Source organism: Thermothielavioides terrestris, chromosome 1 (genome assembly GCF_000226115.1).
Source record: "Thermothielavioides terrestris NRRL 8126 chromosome 1, complete sequence".
Lineage (NCBI taxonomy): Eukaryota > Fungi > Ascomycota > Sordariomycetes > Sordariales > Chaetomiaceae > Thermothielavioides > Thermothielavioides terrestris.
Genome location: NC_016457.1, coordinates 4,289,363 through 4,304,970, shown reverse-complemented (window position 1 = coordinate 4,304,970; position 15,608 = coordinate 4,289,363). Strand labels below are relative to the sequence as shown.

The 15,608-nt window shown below is 57.3% G+C and overlaps 6 protein-coding genes across 6 annotated transcripts; 3 read left to right on the top strand and 3 right to left on the bottom strand.

Annotated features, from left to right (window-relative positions):
* The first annotated feature begins 1,017 nt into the window (after positions 1–1,017).
* THITE_2108357 (uncharacterized protein) lies at positions 1,018–2,787 on the top strand. The gene is made up of 3 exons (XM_003649593.1): positions 1,018–1,546; positions 1,654–2,182; positions 2,282–2,787. Exons 1-3 carry the CDS (start codon positions 1,300–1,302, stop codon positions 2,394–2,396), a joined length of 891 nt encoding a protein of 296 aa, XP_003649641.1. The 5' UTR covers positions 1,018–1,299; the 3' UTR covers positions 2,397–2,787.
* A 671-nt stretch (positions 2,788–3,458) lies between these two features.
* On the top strand, positions 3,459–5,792 carry THITE_2108355 (uncharacterized protein). The gene is made up of 4 exons (XM_003649592.1): positions 3,459–3,716; positions 3,811–4,400; positions 4,460–5,382; positions 5,450–5,792. The coding sequence occupies exons 1-4, from the start codon at positions 3,539–3,541 to the stop codon at positions 5,463–5,465; spliced, it is 1,707 nt and encodes a 568-aa protein (XP_003649640.1). The 5' UTR covers positions 3,459–3,538; the 3' UTR covers positions 5,466–5,792.
* A 615-nt stretch (positions 5,793–6,407) lies between these two features.
* On the bottom strand, positions 6,408–7,790 carry THITE_2169422 (60S ribosomal protein L28). The gene is made up of 9 exons (XM_003649591.1): positions 7,699–7,790; positions 7,610–7,648; positions 7,531–7,547; positions 7,417–7,471; positions 7,330–7,357; positions 7,159–7,194; positions 7,043–7,097; positions 6,872–6,984; positions 6,408–6,805 (listed from the first exon to the last, which is right to left on the bottom strand). Exons 1-9 carry the CDS (start codon positions 7,699–7,701, stop codon positions 6,702–6,704), a joined length of 450 nt encoding a protein of 149 aa, XP_003649639.1. The 5' UTR covers positions 7,702–7,790; the 3' UTR covers positions 6,408–6,701.
* A 278-nt stretch (positions 7,791–8,068) lies between these two features.
* THITE_2108349 (uncharacterized protein) lies at positions 8,069–8,982 on the bottom strand. Its single transcript, XM_003649590.1, has 3 exons — positions 8,806–8,982; positions 8,512–8,709; positions 8,069–8,455 (listed from the first exon to the last, which is right to left on the bottom strand). The coding sequence occupies exons 2-3, from the start codon at positions 8,662–8,664 to the stop codon at positions 8,165–8,167; spliced, it is 444 nt and encodes a 147-aa protein (XP_003649638.1). The 5' UTR covers positions 8,665–8,709; positions 8,806–8,982; the 3' UTR covers positions 8,069–8,164.
* A 222-nt stretch (positions 8,983–9,204) lies between these two features.
* THITE_2084817 (uncharacterized protein) lies at positions 9,205–12,985 on the top strand (the record flags this gene model as incomplete). Its single annotated transcript, XM_003649589.1, has 2 exons — positions 9,205–12,827; positions 12,922–12,985. The coding sequence occupies 2 exons, from the start codon at positions 9,205–9,207 to the stop codon at positions 12,983–12,985; spliced, it is 3,687 nt and encodes a 1,228-aa protein (XP_003649637.1).
* A 724-nt stretch (positions 12,986–13,709) lies between these two features.
* Positions 13,710–14,912, bottom strand: THITE_2108345 (uncharacterized protein). The gene is made up of 2 exons (XM_003649588.1): positions 14,388–14,912; positions 13,710–14,320 (listed from the first exon to the last, which is right to left on the bottom strand). The coding sequence occupies exons 1-2, from the start codon at positions 14,823–14,825 to the stop codon at positions 13,814–13,816; spliced, it is 945 nt and encodes a 314-aa protein (XP_003649636.1). The 5' UTR covers positions 14,826–14,912; the 3' UTR covers positions 13,710–13,813.
* Between the last annotated feature and the right edge of the window lie 696 nt (positions 14,913–15,608).

The window sequence follows — 15,608 nt, the reverse complement described above, 5'->3', positions numbered from 1 at the left end:
ATAGGTATAGCGTTACCAACAGTATTAGTATAACTAATCAAGGTTATCGACTCCCTATTATAGAAGTTAGGGAGCTCTAGCTAAGAAAATAGTATAGTAAATAGATAGTAGACCCTTAGTATCAAAGAACAACCTTTAACTTTCCTATTTTTCTTCGTCTTAATAGCTAGGATCTAGAACTTCCTGCTTAACATTACTAAGTAGTAGCCTATCTCGTCGACGTTCTAACAACTAGCTACTATAATCTTAAACCTCTTAATAGTATCTTTATAGCAGTTAAAGAACTTGTTTAGCTTATCGATCTATTACTAAGCAGATAGTTGTATAGCCTCCACTAGCTTCCTACTTATTGTAAAGTATATAGGATAATCGAACCACCAACGTACCTACTAGACGTAGCTAATAGGGCCTATAGGAGGAATATAGCGTACCTATAGACGATTCGTAGTACCCTCGATAAGATCCTACGTAGACAAGGATCCTAAAGTAGATAGCTACTCCGTATATATATCGAGAGTACTGTCTTCTATATTTATAAGCGTATACGGTCGCCTAGCGATACAACGGGTATTCAGTGCTAGCGAGCTAGTATCACGAAGAGCCTTAAGATATATAGCGAGCTACGATTTGCTATAGCCGAACCGCTTGGCTACAATACGAAGAGAAGGCATCGTACGGCCATTGGCCTTGCCTCGAAGGTAGTTGGTATAGTAGCGTGCAAAGGCGTTGTTGAGCCAGCGGGCGGCGCGTACACTACGCGGCTTGGGCGGGAGGTTCGAAGATCTAGGCATATCAAAACACCATAAAAAACATCACCACTTGCAAGTTGGCTAGCGGCAATAGCTTCAAATTAATGCGGTTGACACGGTTGTAATCCCCCGTGCTAGGACGCGTTCGTATACAAAATTAGGTGGGGAGGTGTCCGGTTTTTTTGGGGTGTCCGGCAATTTTGTGCCCCTCTCTTCTGGAAGAAGAGAGGGCTACGAAAATACCCACTTTTCCTTTGGCCCTCGGGTAAACTACTCTGGGGCTCGGGTTGCGCAGTGCGGGGCGCTTCAAAACCCCCCCTCCCCTCCCCCTCTAGACCCTGATCTTTCTCGCTTCTTTCTCTTTCGTCTGTTCAGGGTTCTCTCGGTGGAATTTCCGTACTTCGGTTACCTGCTTGTGAGATAGAGTATACTATCTCGGCTTCTCTGTAACACTTCCCTTCCTGTTGCAGCGCGGACGTTGAAGACACTGAGATCAGTCCGATTTACCGTTTGTCCAAGATCGTTACACCTTATTCTTCGAAGCTGAAACATGCCGGTCACGCGAGACGGGAAGTTCACCCACGACGCCACGACGGCGCCCAAGTCGGACCGCGTGCTGCCGCTCTTCTCCCTCAAGGGCAGGACGGCCATCGTGGCGGGTGCCAGCTCCGGCATCGGGCTCGCCGTGGCTCAGGCGCTCGCTGAAGCCGGCGCCAACGTCGCGATATGGTACAACACGCGGAAAGACGAAGCCGAACAGGCGGCCGCCGCGATCGAGAAGGAGTACGGCGTCAGATGTAAGTCCTCTCCCACTCTACTGGCCCCACCCCCCCCTTTCTTCCCCCCTACTAGGGCGTGGACAAGGACATAATCTCACTCCTGCCCTCGCACGCGACCAATCCAGGCCAAGCCTACCAAGTAAACGTCACCTCGTACGACACCGTCTCTTCCGCCGTCGACACCGTGGTGCGCGCCTTCAACGGGCGCCTCGACGTTTTCGTAGCCAACTCGGGCGTGCCCTGGACCAAGGGCGCCATGCTCGACGGGCCGGTCGACATGTACGACTCGGTGGTGCGCACGAACCTCGACGGGACCTACTTTTGCGCGCGGGCGGCCGGGCTGCACTTCCGGCGCCAGAAGCAGGAGGGCACCGCCTTCGGCGACGCCGGCGGCAAGCCGCTCGACCCGCCCTTCTCCTCCGGCAGCTTCATCGCCACGGCCAGCATGAGCGGGCACATCGCCAACGTGCCGCAGCTGCAGGCGAGCTACAACGCCAGCAAGGCCGCCGTGGTGCACCTGTGCAAGAGCCTGGCGGTCGAGTGGGTCGGGTTCGCGCGCGCCAACTCGGTCAGTCCCGGGTACATCAGGACGAGCATCTCGGACTTTTGCGACGAGACGACCAAGACGGCGTGGAAGGACAAGATTCCTATGGGGTGAGATTCTTTTGTTTTCTCTTTCTTTCTGCCTGGCTTGGTTCTGCTTTGCTTCGTGTGCTTGGGGTGCTTCGTGTGCTGATGCGTTGGTGGCGACAGGCGCGAGGGCGAGACCAGCGAGTTGAAGGGTGCGTACCTGTACCTGGCGTCGGATGCGTCATCGTATACCACGGGTGCCGACATCACCGTTGACGGCGGGTATTGCGCGCCATGATGCGCTCTCCTGCGAGACGATGTGGTCGACGGCGCCAAGGAGCGGAACGCGGCACGGACAGAAAAACCAGATCACCATTGGGGAGTTCTGGGGCAGAGAGGGGGCCATATAGACCTTAGATAGACCATAGTATACCCATAAAATGAGGGAGCATGGTAAGGTCCTTGCTGCTACGTATTCGGTCGTCATGGATGAGATAGCGTGCAAGTTAATCGCCGCGAGAGACGTCCATGCAACCTGCTCGCCTCGTACTTGACCCTAACCCTACGCTTACTTCCTACCCGGAAAGGTTGTTTTTTGACGAGTTGGTTAACACGAGGGAAAAGCACAGTAATCATCCATTCGCAGCTCGAAGCTTGAAGTCAACCTGCATGTTTGGTTTTCATCTTGAAGCTCAATTGAGACGTGAGCTAATGGCAGGCCCCTCGCAGCAAGTGGAATGTACGGTGGTAGGTGGGTAACGCACTCCAGAATCCGAGGGTCTCTGCGTGACTCGTGACTCGAAACATCTTTCTGAGATCAACAAATGCTTCAGTCGCGGCAGTTAAATCTTGGCAGTCAGGCGCCAATTGCGTCCAGGAGAAAGATAGGAGCACCTAAGAGAGCAAGGGTGGGCAGGTGAGCCAGAACGCCATTGACCACGCTCCTGTGAAGCTCCGTTACGTTACGTTTCCATTGTCCGATGCCGCCCCCACAGCACGTGCCCCGTACTTTACAAGCTGCATGCAGGAAATTACGAACCGCTGAAACGGCAAAGTATTCCGTACTCCGTCCTGATACCCCTCCCCCCACAGCATCTGGAGCTCCCGCCCACCACCTACCTAGTGTAGTTCCCAAAGTTGTCTCTCCCGCCCTCCGGCCGCCCAACTCAGCCTTACGTGACCCTGATTCTTCCACTATTCTCCGCCGGCGTCAAAACTCTCGGCAGAGTTCTGGAGGTTTGGGTACACAGATCACCCTGAACAACCGTTTGGCGACTTGACCTCGACCAAACGATTTCACTCGCTGCGGGACACAGCAGATAAGCGCTCGTTCACGGCCGAACCGACCGAGACCTCCGCGTGCCGACGGATTTATCGCCGTCTGCTCAAGGATTTCTCTTTCACCCGCAATCTCGCTCGCACCCCTCACGGTTGACCAACATGGACGCCGAGGACGCCAGCACGATGGCGGCTCAAGAGGAACGCCGAGTAAGAGATCTGCAGGTCGACAATGCCATCCGCGCCATCCAGCACAAGAAGCCGCTCCCCGAGATCGACTTCACCATCCACACCATGGAGGACGGGACGCAGGTCAGCACGTTGGAGCGAGTCTGCAAAGGTGCGCCCCCTTTCGCTGTAGCACGAGACCGCTCTTCTCGGCTATGCTATCACGCCCGTGATGTGATTGTTGACTTGCTGTTGCCTGTCGGTAGATGTACAAGCGCCCGCCATGTACAAGCCGACCGACGAGCAGTTCTTTGAGGACGAGACTCGCCAAAAGCCCAATGTGCAGTTTCTCAAGCAACACTTTTACCGCGAAGGGCGCCTCACAGAGGAGCAAGCGCTATGGATCATCAAGAAGGGCACCGAGCTCTTGCGAGCCGAGCCCAACTTGCTCGAGATGGACGCCCCAATCACCGTGTGCGGCGATGTCCACGGCCAATACTATGATTTGATGAAGCTGTTCGAGGTCGGCGGCGACCCGGCCGAGACCAGGTACCTCTTCCTAGGGGATTACGTCGACCGGGGCTATTTCAGCATCGAGTGCGTCCTCTACCTCTGGGCGCTAAAGATACACTACCCCAAGACCCTCTGGCTGCTGCGCGGCAACCACGAATGCCGCCACTTGACCGACTACTTCACCTTCAAGCTCGAGTGCAAGCACAAGTATTCCGAGGCTGTCTACGAGGCCTGCATGGAGTCCTTCTGTTGCCTGCCGCTGGCGGCAATCATGAACAAGCAATTCCTGTGCATTCACGGCGGCCTCAGCCCGGAGCTTCACACTCTGGATGACCTCAGAAATGTTTGTCTCTCTGTTGGCACCAAATCGCCCAGCCTCTGCCTGCTAACCTCTTGGGGTAGATTGACCGCTTCAGGGAGCCCCCAACGCAGGGGCTAATGTGCGACATCCTTTGGGCCGACCCGCTCGAAGACTTCGGGCAGGAGAAAACCACCGACTTCTTCGTGCACAACCACGTGCGTGGGTGTTCCTACTTCTTTTCTTACGCGGCCGCCTGCCACTTCCTCGAGAAGAACAACCTCTTGTCCATTATCCGGGCCCACGAAGCGCAAGATGCGGGTTACCGTATGTACCGTAAGACGCGCACAACCGGTTTTCCCAGCGTCATGACGATCTTCTCGGCGCCCAACTACCTGGACGTTTACAACAACAAGGCGGCTGTGCTCAAGTACGAGAACAACGTCATGAACATCCGCCAGTTCAACTGCACGCCGCATCCGTACTGGCTTCCCAACTTCATGGACGTGTTTACCTGGTCGCTGCCCTTCGTCGGCGAGAAGATCACCGACATGCTCATCGCCATTCTCAGCACCTGCTCGGAAGAGGAGCTTAGAGAGGACAGCTCGACCACGTCTCCCGGCCCCGTCTCCCCGTCCCTGCCCTCCGCCGCAAGCGCCAGCGGCCAGGATCCCGAGTCCATCGAGTTCAAGAGGCGGGCGATCAAGAACAAGATCCTCGCCATCGGCCGCCTGTCGCGCGTCTTCCAGGTCCTGCGCGAGGAGTCCGAGCGGGTTACCGAGCTTAAGACGGTGTCGGGCGGCCGGCTCCCCGCCGGCACGCTCATGCTGGGCGCCGAGGGCATCAAGAACGCCATCAGCAGCTTCGAGGACGCGCGCAAGGTGGATCTGCAAAACGAGCGGCTGCCGCCCACCTCGGAGGAGGTCCAGAAACAGCAGGACGAGGAGCGCGCCCAGGCGCTCGAGCGGGCCGCCCGCGAGGCCGAGCAGGATAAGAAGTTGCAGACGCTCTCCAGGAGGCTGAGCACGTGAGTCGCCCCGTCGAGATTGCAGCATCGAGTGCGTGGATTCGTTTTGCTAACATATCTACGGCAGCGATCGGAAACGGTAATTGGGTCCGTTCTGATGCACGGTTGGAGTATTGGGGGGAGGGGGCGCCGTAGTGGCAGTGGCAGGATATCCATGGTCGTTGGATCCCCCCGGGAGGTTAATGGAGCATGCGGTTATAGGCAGGCGGAAACGTGCCTTCTGCGTTGTTTATCATGCCTTGAATACGGTAGCAAGACGAGATACCCCGTCTTGAGTACGGAGTCGCGCGTCGGGAAAAACATCGACTGATGAAAAACATTGATTGATGAATGCGGATTATGACCTCGGCAGGTTTCTTTGGTGTACTTCGTGAACGGCGAATCCCTGGCGGCAACCTTGATCTCAATCTTCACCGCCGTCTCCGCCGTCCTTCATCGACTGAGGGGCACTGGCTTAGGCGTCTTTGTGTCTGCCGGAGCGATGCGCTATTCACTTGTGCAGCTCTCCCGGTATATCGACACAAGCAGGAAGACGGAACTCTTCAATCCTTGCCGTTCGTCAATTCCTCTCCAACAGCTTAACTTTGATACGGTGTGGGACGATCTTTGATGGCCCATCGATTCCCAGGTGTACGCCCGTAGCCATCAACCGGTCTTCCAGGTTCTTATAGCCACACCCGCCAGAGAATCGCAAGGTAGGAGAACCATGCGACCGGCTTGCTCAGGAGAAAGACTGATGCCTCGCATTATACGTGGGAAAGGGGCGAGCAGAAGCAAGGGTTCTCATCTGGCTTGTTGATGGAACATCCAAACAAGCTCGTTTGGTTTCCAAGATGAGTCAGGGTGGAAGCATGGTCCCCAGAGACGCTCCCCCCAAGCTGTTTGCGAGCCAGATATACGCCTTGTTGAAGTCTGCTTGTCGTGCTGAGAAGGCGAATTTTGTTCTTGATCCATTACTGCACTCCGGGGAGCGAGCCTCGCTCATACGAGACACATGGATTCACGGGGCAACCACGTGTCCATATCCTCGCCGTAAACGTGAGAACTCAATTGCTCGAACCTCGAGATGGATATGGAACACGTGACGGCCAGCACACCCCCTGAAGATGCAAAGAAACATCCCATTCCCCAATGCTGCAATATGGGGGTGCTTTTCCATCACCCCCAGGAACCAACCAGGACTCCGGGACCTAGCACTCATAGCTGACGCTCGTCTGACCGTCCGATCCGTTGCCATTGGGTTCGCTATCCGGTTTTCCCTCGTAACCGAAAAATGCCAATCGCTATAGCGCCTTTGATTTAACCGTTCCGCGTCCGACTTAAGCAACGAGCTCGATCACACCACCGGCCTCCGTCACCTTGCGCTCCGCCTCTGCGCTGACGTACCGCGCCCGGACAACCAAGGGGATCTCGGGGAGACGGCCTGTATCTTGTGTCAGCTCCAAGCATCCTGTCTGCCTCCAATCCCCAACGGATATCTGGTCCTCACCCTTGCCGAGGAGCTTGGCATAGCCGTGAGACAGGAGGTCGATAACGGGAGCAGAGTCGGTCTTGGCGCCGCTGATGTACTTCTCCCGGGTCTCAGCAGGGACGAGAGACCAGCTGCACGATGTTTTAGCAAACGCCTCGTTCACACGAACTCCCCCGGAGTGCGACGTACAGCTTCTCGACGTTGATGGTCGGGGCCCAGTAGTGGTTACGGAGGAGGTGGAAGTCTGCCGCCAAGTCAACACCCAATGCTCTGCCGAGGTATTCAAACATCGTCCGGGTACGTACGCCTCATGCCGACCTTGCCGAAGTAACCAGGGTGGTCTAGTCGATGTCGTTAGCTGTGAATCCTGGAGTGTCTTGGGGGCAGACTCGAAGCATGCTGCGGGAGTCGGGAGTTCCTCGCGTATCCCTGAAACATGTCCGATCTGCCACCGGGCGCGGGTGCTGGTTGCGTACACTTGTCGAGGTTCGTGCGGTGGTGGTGCTTTTCGTCGAGTCAGCCCGTGTTCATCGCTTTCCAAGACCCCTCGTCTATTGCCGTACCTGACCACCGGCCATACCGCGACCACCGGGGTGCTTCCTGTGCTTGCCAACACGACTGGAGGATCATCTCGTCAATATGAATTCGGCGAAATCGATCGGTTCGTCGCGACGTACCCCTTACCGGCGGACACCTAGAAGAACAGGACAGTCAGCATTTCGGTTGGGGGAAAGCAAAGGGACGAGGGGCGCATACATGGCCGCGGTGCTTTCTTGTCTTGGAGAACCGGGTAGGCTGCGATAGTCAGCAATTGCATACGCTCCGGGCGGCATCGATTGGCATACCATGGTGGCTGCTGGTTAGTGTCGATGAAGGTCGCAGTTCCTCGACAGTGATGCTCTCTCGCAAATCTGCTTTTTCGGGTCCCGCCTCGAGGAAGGTTAGGGCTGGCTAATTTTTTGGTGGGCACAGAATGGCATGCTTAGGTAATTCGGGATTTCACCACTCACGTTACGCTGAGCGCCCCAACCTGGAAGCAGGAACCCCACCGCGATGCAGGGTTAGGGTCGGATTCAACAAGGAGCAGCTCTTAGGTATCCACCTGGAACCCCCAACCTGATCTGTGACATCCGCTGCATGCGGATTACTCCGTCCACTTCAGGTAACTATTGGTGGCGCAGACAAAACGCACTCACATCCTGACGACCTTTATATTGCTTTCAGTCGAAAAGGTTGCATTCATTCACGACGACCGTCGGCTTTACTGTATAGCTGCCAGGTCCGACTATCTGAATGAACTCGCCCACTCATTCAGAGGACTTGCAACACCAATTCGAGGAGGTCATAGAACGCGTCTCCTCCGCCTTCCACCGTGTCTAGACCCAATCCTAGAAGCAGTGTTCGCTTCTCGTTGGGGTCACGTAAGGCGAGATGACTCGCAATTTGGCTGGCATAGAGGTGACCCAGGGTTTCTCGTTCCTCGCTGCCAACACCGACAAGAGTCTTTGGAGTCAGATGGACCGAGGGAAGAGCACCCAACCCGGCCCCCGGCAGGGCCATGTCGACGGAAGCTGAGGAAGGAGCAGAAAGCGGAACCTGGATCTTGATGACAGTCAGCGGCGCAGTGCGAATCATCGTCGGATATAACACAAACTAACCCACTGGGCGATTCGGCCACCCTGCGAGATCATAATCATGATCTTGTCCGAGAAGCTGACAGACTCGACCTCGGTTGCGATCCCGTTGACCGGTCCCACTGTTCTCTTGGATGGAGCTGGGAAAGGCTCGGGCCGGACGTCTTCCCCATCCATTTTGCGTCAACTGTGAGCGGGAGAGGTTACAACGCAGGCAAAGCACTGGTGCACCCGGCTGTCAACAGCTTGGATCCTGACGGTTGAGTGGTTCGAAAGGTGCGCTGGATGAGCCGCGCAAACGCGCACTGTAGTACGCACAGTGGCGGCCCTGCCCACATCAGCCCGACTTCTTGGCGCCAAAATTCTGCCGGGCGGACAAGATTTGAATTCCCAGAGGACGGCTGTCGAGCTTCAGAACACTTCGGTCGTGTATGCTCGGTCGCAATGCTGGACCGGGCCATGATTTGAGACCGTGTCGTGCGCGCCAGGGGTCTCACTTGATTTGGGCAGGTGACGTAGCAGCTGTGCTGTGTCATCTCAGGATCCGGGACCCCGGACGGACGCCTGTTTCTGGCTTTTGGACGTGCCGCTCTGAGTGTGCCCGAATTTCTGGCTGGGCCACTCTGCACGCCTGGTAGCTCACTGCCGGGCATATCAGTCTCCAGCGTTCTTGGACACGTTTGTGAATGCGGGGCAATCGCGCTCTGAACCGCGAAGATGCCGCCCACGAAAAAATTCGTCCCCCGACAGCGCAAGCGCAAGGTCCTGGACAGGCAGAGGGCGGAGGAGCGAGCTACCCACGATGTCGGTGCCGACACGAACACCCTCGAGATAACGCCGGCGCAACAGGCCGAGGCGGAGCAGAAGAGGGCCCAGCTTCGTGAGCAGCTGAGACCCCAGGGTGTCAAGGTTAGCAGCAAAAAGGCCAAGCGGCTCGAGAAGTACATTGAGAACAAGCTCAAGAAGGACGAAAGGCGCGAGCTGCTGGCTAGACTCGCCGCCAACAAGATCGACACCAGCCTATTCTCCAGCAGCAAAGCACTCGGCCAGACCAAGGAGTCCAAGAGGGAGGCTCTGAGACGCACCCTGAGGGAACAGAAGGCTGGTCTTGCCCTGAGCAAGTCGGATGCGAGTCTCCTGTACCAACGCCGGAAGGTTGAGGAGGGAGAGTTCCCGAGAGAAGAGGTGTCGAGCGAGGCGGAGGAAGACGGCGAGGAGGACGCGGCCGCCAACCAGGAAAATACTGCTCCGGTAGAACCGCAGCAGCCACCAGCACCGGCCCGGCCTGCCCCTTTGGCCGTCGGCTCCGGCCTCAAGCGGCCACTTGAGCTTGACGACTCGGGTCGCCCCGTGCTTGCTAAACGACAGAAGCGGGGAGGCGTAAAAACCAAGTACTCAATAGCAGCGCCCGCGGTCTACGAGGAGTCGGGCTCAGATAGTTGGGAGGGATTCAGCTCTGAAAACGACGACTCGGAGGCAGAGGCGTCGGCCAAGGATTCCGAGGGCGGTGAATCTAGCGGCGACGACAGTGAAGGCACCTCAGATGAGCATGCCAGCGGGAGCGGCTCGGACGACGACCTGGAGAGCTCAGATGGAGACCTCGGTTCCGAGGACGATGATGAAGCTTCCAAACAAGAACGGAAGCAAAGATCGTCCGCATTCAAGGCTTGGGCACATCAACAACGGAACGAAGCGCTAGGGTACCAGCCCATCGACTCGGGTCCCATGGTCCTGGACATACCCAAGCCCGCAAACTTCACGCCTCGGCCGGTCGAAGAAGATCCGCTGCCGATAGAGCTACAGCCCACGACAAACATCACCAGAAAAGCATATGTCGTGGGGGTAACGAGAGACCCCGAGATCCAGGAGGCCCGTTACAAGCTGCCCGTTGTTGCCGAAGAGCAGAAGATCATGGAAGCCATCCACAACAACGATGTCGTCGTCATCTGCGGTGCGACCGGTTCTGGAAAAACCACTCAGGTGCCGCAATTCCTCTTCGAAGCCGGCTACGGCGCCCCGGACGGGCCGACTCCTGGCATGATTGGCGTGACGCAGCCGAGGCGAGTGGCGGCTGTCAGCATGTCGAAACGAGTGGCTCAGGAGCTGGGCGATTACTCCCACGTCGTGGCCTACCAGATTCGGTTCGAGGGCACCGTAGACCCCAGGACTGCTATCAAGTTCATGACAGACGGTGTTCTTCTTCGCGAGGTCGCGCAGGATTTTGCGCTCCGAAAATACTCGGCGATCATCATCGACGAAGCTCACGAAAGGAGCGTGAACACCGATATCCTGATTGCCATTCTTAGCAGAGTGGTCAAGCTCAGAGCGGAGCTCGTGAAGGAAGATCCATCCGTGAAGCCTCTGAAGCTCGTCATCATGTCCGCAACGCTGCGAGTCGAAGAGTTCACCCAGAATACCAGACTCTTCAAGACTCCCCCGCGCGTCATCGAAGTTGAGGGCCGCCAACACGAAGTCACGATCCACTTTGCTCGAAAAACACGATACGACTATGTCGAGGATGCCTTTCGGAAGATCAGCAGGGGCCATCGTAAGCTGCCCCCTGGTGGGATGCTTGTGTTTCTCACCGGACAAAGCGAGATCTCTCAACTCAGCAAACGGCTGAAGGCCGCCTTCGGGGGGATGACCTCCGCGACCGGGCCACAAGTCCGCATTTCCGGCAACGAGGCCCCCATTGAGGTGGAGGATATCGATTTCGGGGAAGTTGACGACCGGAATGCTCACGATGAGTACGACGAGACCGAATTCGCTTTCGACGACGAAGAAGAAGAAGAAAAGGCGTTTGAGATTGAGGACGAGGAGAGTGGGACCGGGCCGCGGAAGATGCATATTCTGCCGCTGTACTCCCTGCTGCCGACCAAGGAGCAGATGAAAGTCTTCGAGCCGCCCCCAGAAGGTTCGCGACTGGTCATCTTGGCCACGAACGTTGCCGAAACCAGTTTGACCATCCCCGGCATTCGATACGTGTTCGACTGCGGAAGGTCAAAGGAGCGCAAGTATGATCCCGTCAGCGGTGTGCAGAGCTTCCAGATCGACTGGATCAGCAAGGCCAGCGCGAAGCAGAGGGCTGGACGTGCAGGCCGTACAGGCCCTGGCCACTGCTGGAGGTTATACTCGTCCGCGGTTTATGAACGAGACTTCGCCGAGTTCTCCGCGCCCGAGCTTCTCCGGATGCCCATTGAAGGCGTGGTGCTGCAACTCAAGTCCATGAACCTCCAGCACGTTGTTAACTTCCCTTTCCCAACCCCGCCAGACCGCCAGAGCATTGTCAAGGCTGAGAAGCTTTTGACCTATCTGTCAGCCATCTCACCGAGCGGGCAAATTACGCAGGTTGGGAAAACTATGTCTGTGTTCCCCCTGGCACCTCGCTTCGCAAGGATCCTGCTTGTCGGGCATCTCCACGACTGCCTGCCCTACACCATTGCAATGATCGCCGGGTTGTCAGCCGGCGAGATCTTTGTGCCGGAGAACCAAGCCATCCCCGCCGCCGCCGAGCAGACAGAGGAGTTCCGCACGAACGAGGAAGTCATTGCCGAGGACAAGCGGGCCAGGATACGGAAAGCATTCAACGCAGTCCACAAGAATTTCTGCTCGCTCGACGACAAGTCCGATGCGATGAAGATCCTTCAGGTAGTCGGCGAGTTCGCCCACGAGCCCACCGAGCAGTGGTGCGAAAGCCACTTCGTCCGCTTCAAGGTGCTCAAGGAGATCCTGCAACTCCAGTCCCAGCTGGCCAACCTCGTGAAGACGAACATAGCCGGCTTCGCCAACTTCAAGATGCCCGACAAGCTCCCGCGGCCCTCTGAGAAGCAAGTGCAAGCGCTCAAACAGATGGTCGCCGCCGGCTTCGTCGACCAGGTCGCCATCCGCGCCGACAAGGCGCCCAACCCGCCCGAGCTGCACCGCAAGCCGCGCCGCGCCATCGACGTGCCCTACCTCCCGCTCATCCCCCTCGACGCCGACCACCCTTCGCCGTCCGCCGACCCGGCCGACAAGCTGGTCTACATCCACCCGTCGTCGCCGCTCGCCCACCTCAGCGTCGAGGAGTGTCCGGAGTATGTCGTGTACGCGCACCTCCAGCGCGCGGGGAATGCCGGCGCCGGCGACGGGGAGGACGGCAAGAGGCCCAAGACGCGCATGCACGCTCTGACGGACCTGACGGGCGGGCAGCTGGCGAATATTGCCAAGGGGACGCCGCTGCTCACGTATGGCAAGCCGGTCAAAGAGGTGACGGGGTCGGGCGCCGATGGCGAGGGAGGGCAGACGCGGGAGGTGTGGGTTGTGCCGTACTTGAGGGCGGAGGGCACCGGGGGGATGGGATGGTGAGTCCTTTCTGGTTCTTCTTTATAACTTCGTTTTTCACCTTGCCTTGTCCCTCGCCTGCGGAGCGCGTATGTGGCTAACAATGTTTGTTAGGCCACTACCTATGAGAAAAGTCAAGCAGCGGAGGGTGCTGGGCAAGGGGTGGGTGACTGAGTGATTCCTCGAGCCTGGGGCTAGGGAAGCCTACCCTGCGGCCACCTAGTTGGGATCGATCGTGGAAAGGTGTGTGCTCCTCAAGTCGATTTCCTTGTCTCTTTTCTCCCTTTGGTCATGCGCAAATGAGCCTGCCATGATGAATTCTCGCAAGAGGCTGTTTATGAATCACTCATGATTATAAACTATCACCTACATTGTTCTACTTCTGAATGCGGCCGTCGAAGAAGAATCCTATTTGACAAGCTCTTTGGAACGAGCAAGCGGCTAACTGGTGCTTAGGAGGTTAGGTCCTCAGGCGGTCCACTATCTGCGAGCCGGGGGTAGGGGTGGGGTTTGGGGGATTGCCATATGGAACAGAGGAGTGATGCTAGCTGTCAGCATCTACATGTCCTCATCGAGTGTCCAGCATCATCCGTGAAAGGGAAGCTGTTGGCGGTGTGCCGAGGAGCTTCTAAGCCTGTCTTGTGTGGCGTGTTTGTGGGATCTCCGGTTCATCGCCGGTGGTTGACTTGGGATCCGGGAGAGAGATGCCCCCAATTTATCTACCATGACACTTGCTCGATGACCAAGCTATCGCCACTGCCCACCGCCCCAGAAGGCTGGCCGCTCTCTATTTTCTAGCGTTGAAATCGTAGAACCCGGGGTATCATCATGATTACCTTTAGAAACCGCCAACCTAACCAAACGCCTGTCCATGCGAGATCGCCGCCTAACGCCCGGCCCGTTCCATCCAGCAAGTCACGTCCTAAATCACAGTTTCATACAACCCACCAAAAAAAACTATCGATCCCATCTGTCGTCGTCCCTCTCCCCCTCTCCCGGCGTCCTCCTACTGCGGCGTCACAACCGCCTTGCTCCCCTTCCTCTTCTTTGCCTTCTGCATCGCGCTGCCGCCGCCAGGCGTCTTGGGGCTCTTGGTCTCCTTGCCCGACGGCTTCGAAGCCAGCGGGTTCTCGCTGCCGCCGCCGTCGCCCACCTTGGTGTTGAGCGCCGGGAGGGCCGGCCCCTTCTTGAGATTCCCAGCGGCCGGGGCGGACAGGCTCACGAGCTTGCGGCCCGTGGACGAGAGGTGGAAGTCTCCCGGCCGGCCGGTGATCGGGTTCTCGTTCATGTAGTGGTCGCCGAAATGGGTGTGGATGGCGAGGGCTTCTTCCAGGACTGAAGGGCTGGGAAGAGCGGCGTCCGGGAGCGCGGTGCCGTCGGGTTGTTTGGTCGTTGTGGAAGAGCTCGTTCCGGGGGCGGCGGGCTGGTGGTAGGTGCGGCCCTGGGCGGCAGACCAGGATTCCACGCTGGAGGAGATGGGTAGGATTTTGGAGACTTGCGTGGAAATGGACGCCTGCGGAGGAAGGTCACTTAGCCAGCGGTTGCGGCGGGGTCAACTGGGAAGGTTGCGGGGAGCCTACGATGCGCGAGCTCATGATGTCCCAAAGACTCGGCGCCATGTAGATGTTCTCGCCAACGATGAAGTACACCGCATGCACAGTGATCTCGTCCTCCTCGCCCTGGCGCTTGCGCCGAGTCTGCTTGTTGATGACCCATACGCCGGTGCCCGCGCCGGGCCCCGTCTCGGCCGGTTCCTGGGCAACAATGAACTCGAGGCCGGACATGGTCTTGAGGCGGCCTTCGAAGAGCTCGCGGGTGGCGAGGAACTGCGTCATGTTGGGATTGTTGAGCCCCTGCTGGAAGACAACCTCGTTGTTGGACGTCTTATCATAGAAGGGCGACTGGGCGAAGTAATAGAGCACGCTGTTATTGTGGATGCCCTGCTCGAAGTCGGGCGGCGCCCGCCACTGGATCTCGTCCAGCGGGGGACCCGCGCTGGTCGCGGGGTTTTGGGCCATCCTCCAGTAGTAATCTCCTGGGATTAGTATCTGTGTATGCTTATTCCTAGGCCGTGAGTCGTGTGTGGTGCAGTCGCGCGAGGTGCCAGCTTAAGAAACACCTCAGACGGCGAGACCTGCTGGAGTTGATGAAAGCGGGCAAGCAACTACCAGGGGGCTCCACTTGCACCTAGTTTTAGTTGCCCCCTCTCCTGCGGAGAGGGGGGGACAAAATCATGGGACAGCACAAAATTGGGGGACACTCCACTATACATTTTTCCCTGCATTCGCGTCCACCCGCATTATCACGCCTACATTGCATCCTAACTGCTTAGCCACTTCGAACCGCACTGCATCGCAATTTGGCCTAGTTGTAGATACGGCCTTAAATAGCTTAAAAACGCAATAAAATTCAATTCGAACCAGTTGTTGTTGTAAGCTGTGCTTAGTCATCCTAAACTTCCTGTATACCATATATACTATACAACTGCCTACCCGCTTCAACCTAGAGAGTGCTATCCTGCGTGCTATCCTAGGAGCCATCTGCATGCTATCCTGCCTAGCCATCTGCGTGCTATCCTGGGAGCTATCTGCGTGCTATCCTGCCTAGCCATCTGCGTGCCATCCTGGGAGCCATCTGCGTGCTATCCTGCCTAGCCATCTGCGTGCCATCCTGGGAGCCATCTGCGTGCCATCCTAGGAGCCATCTGCGTGCCATCCTGGGAGCTATCTGCGTGCCCGCCTGCGCGCGCGCCTGCGTGCTATCCTGCCTAGCCATCTGCGTGCTATCCTAGGAACTATCTG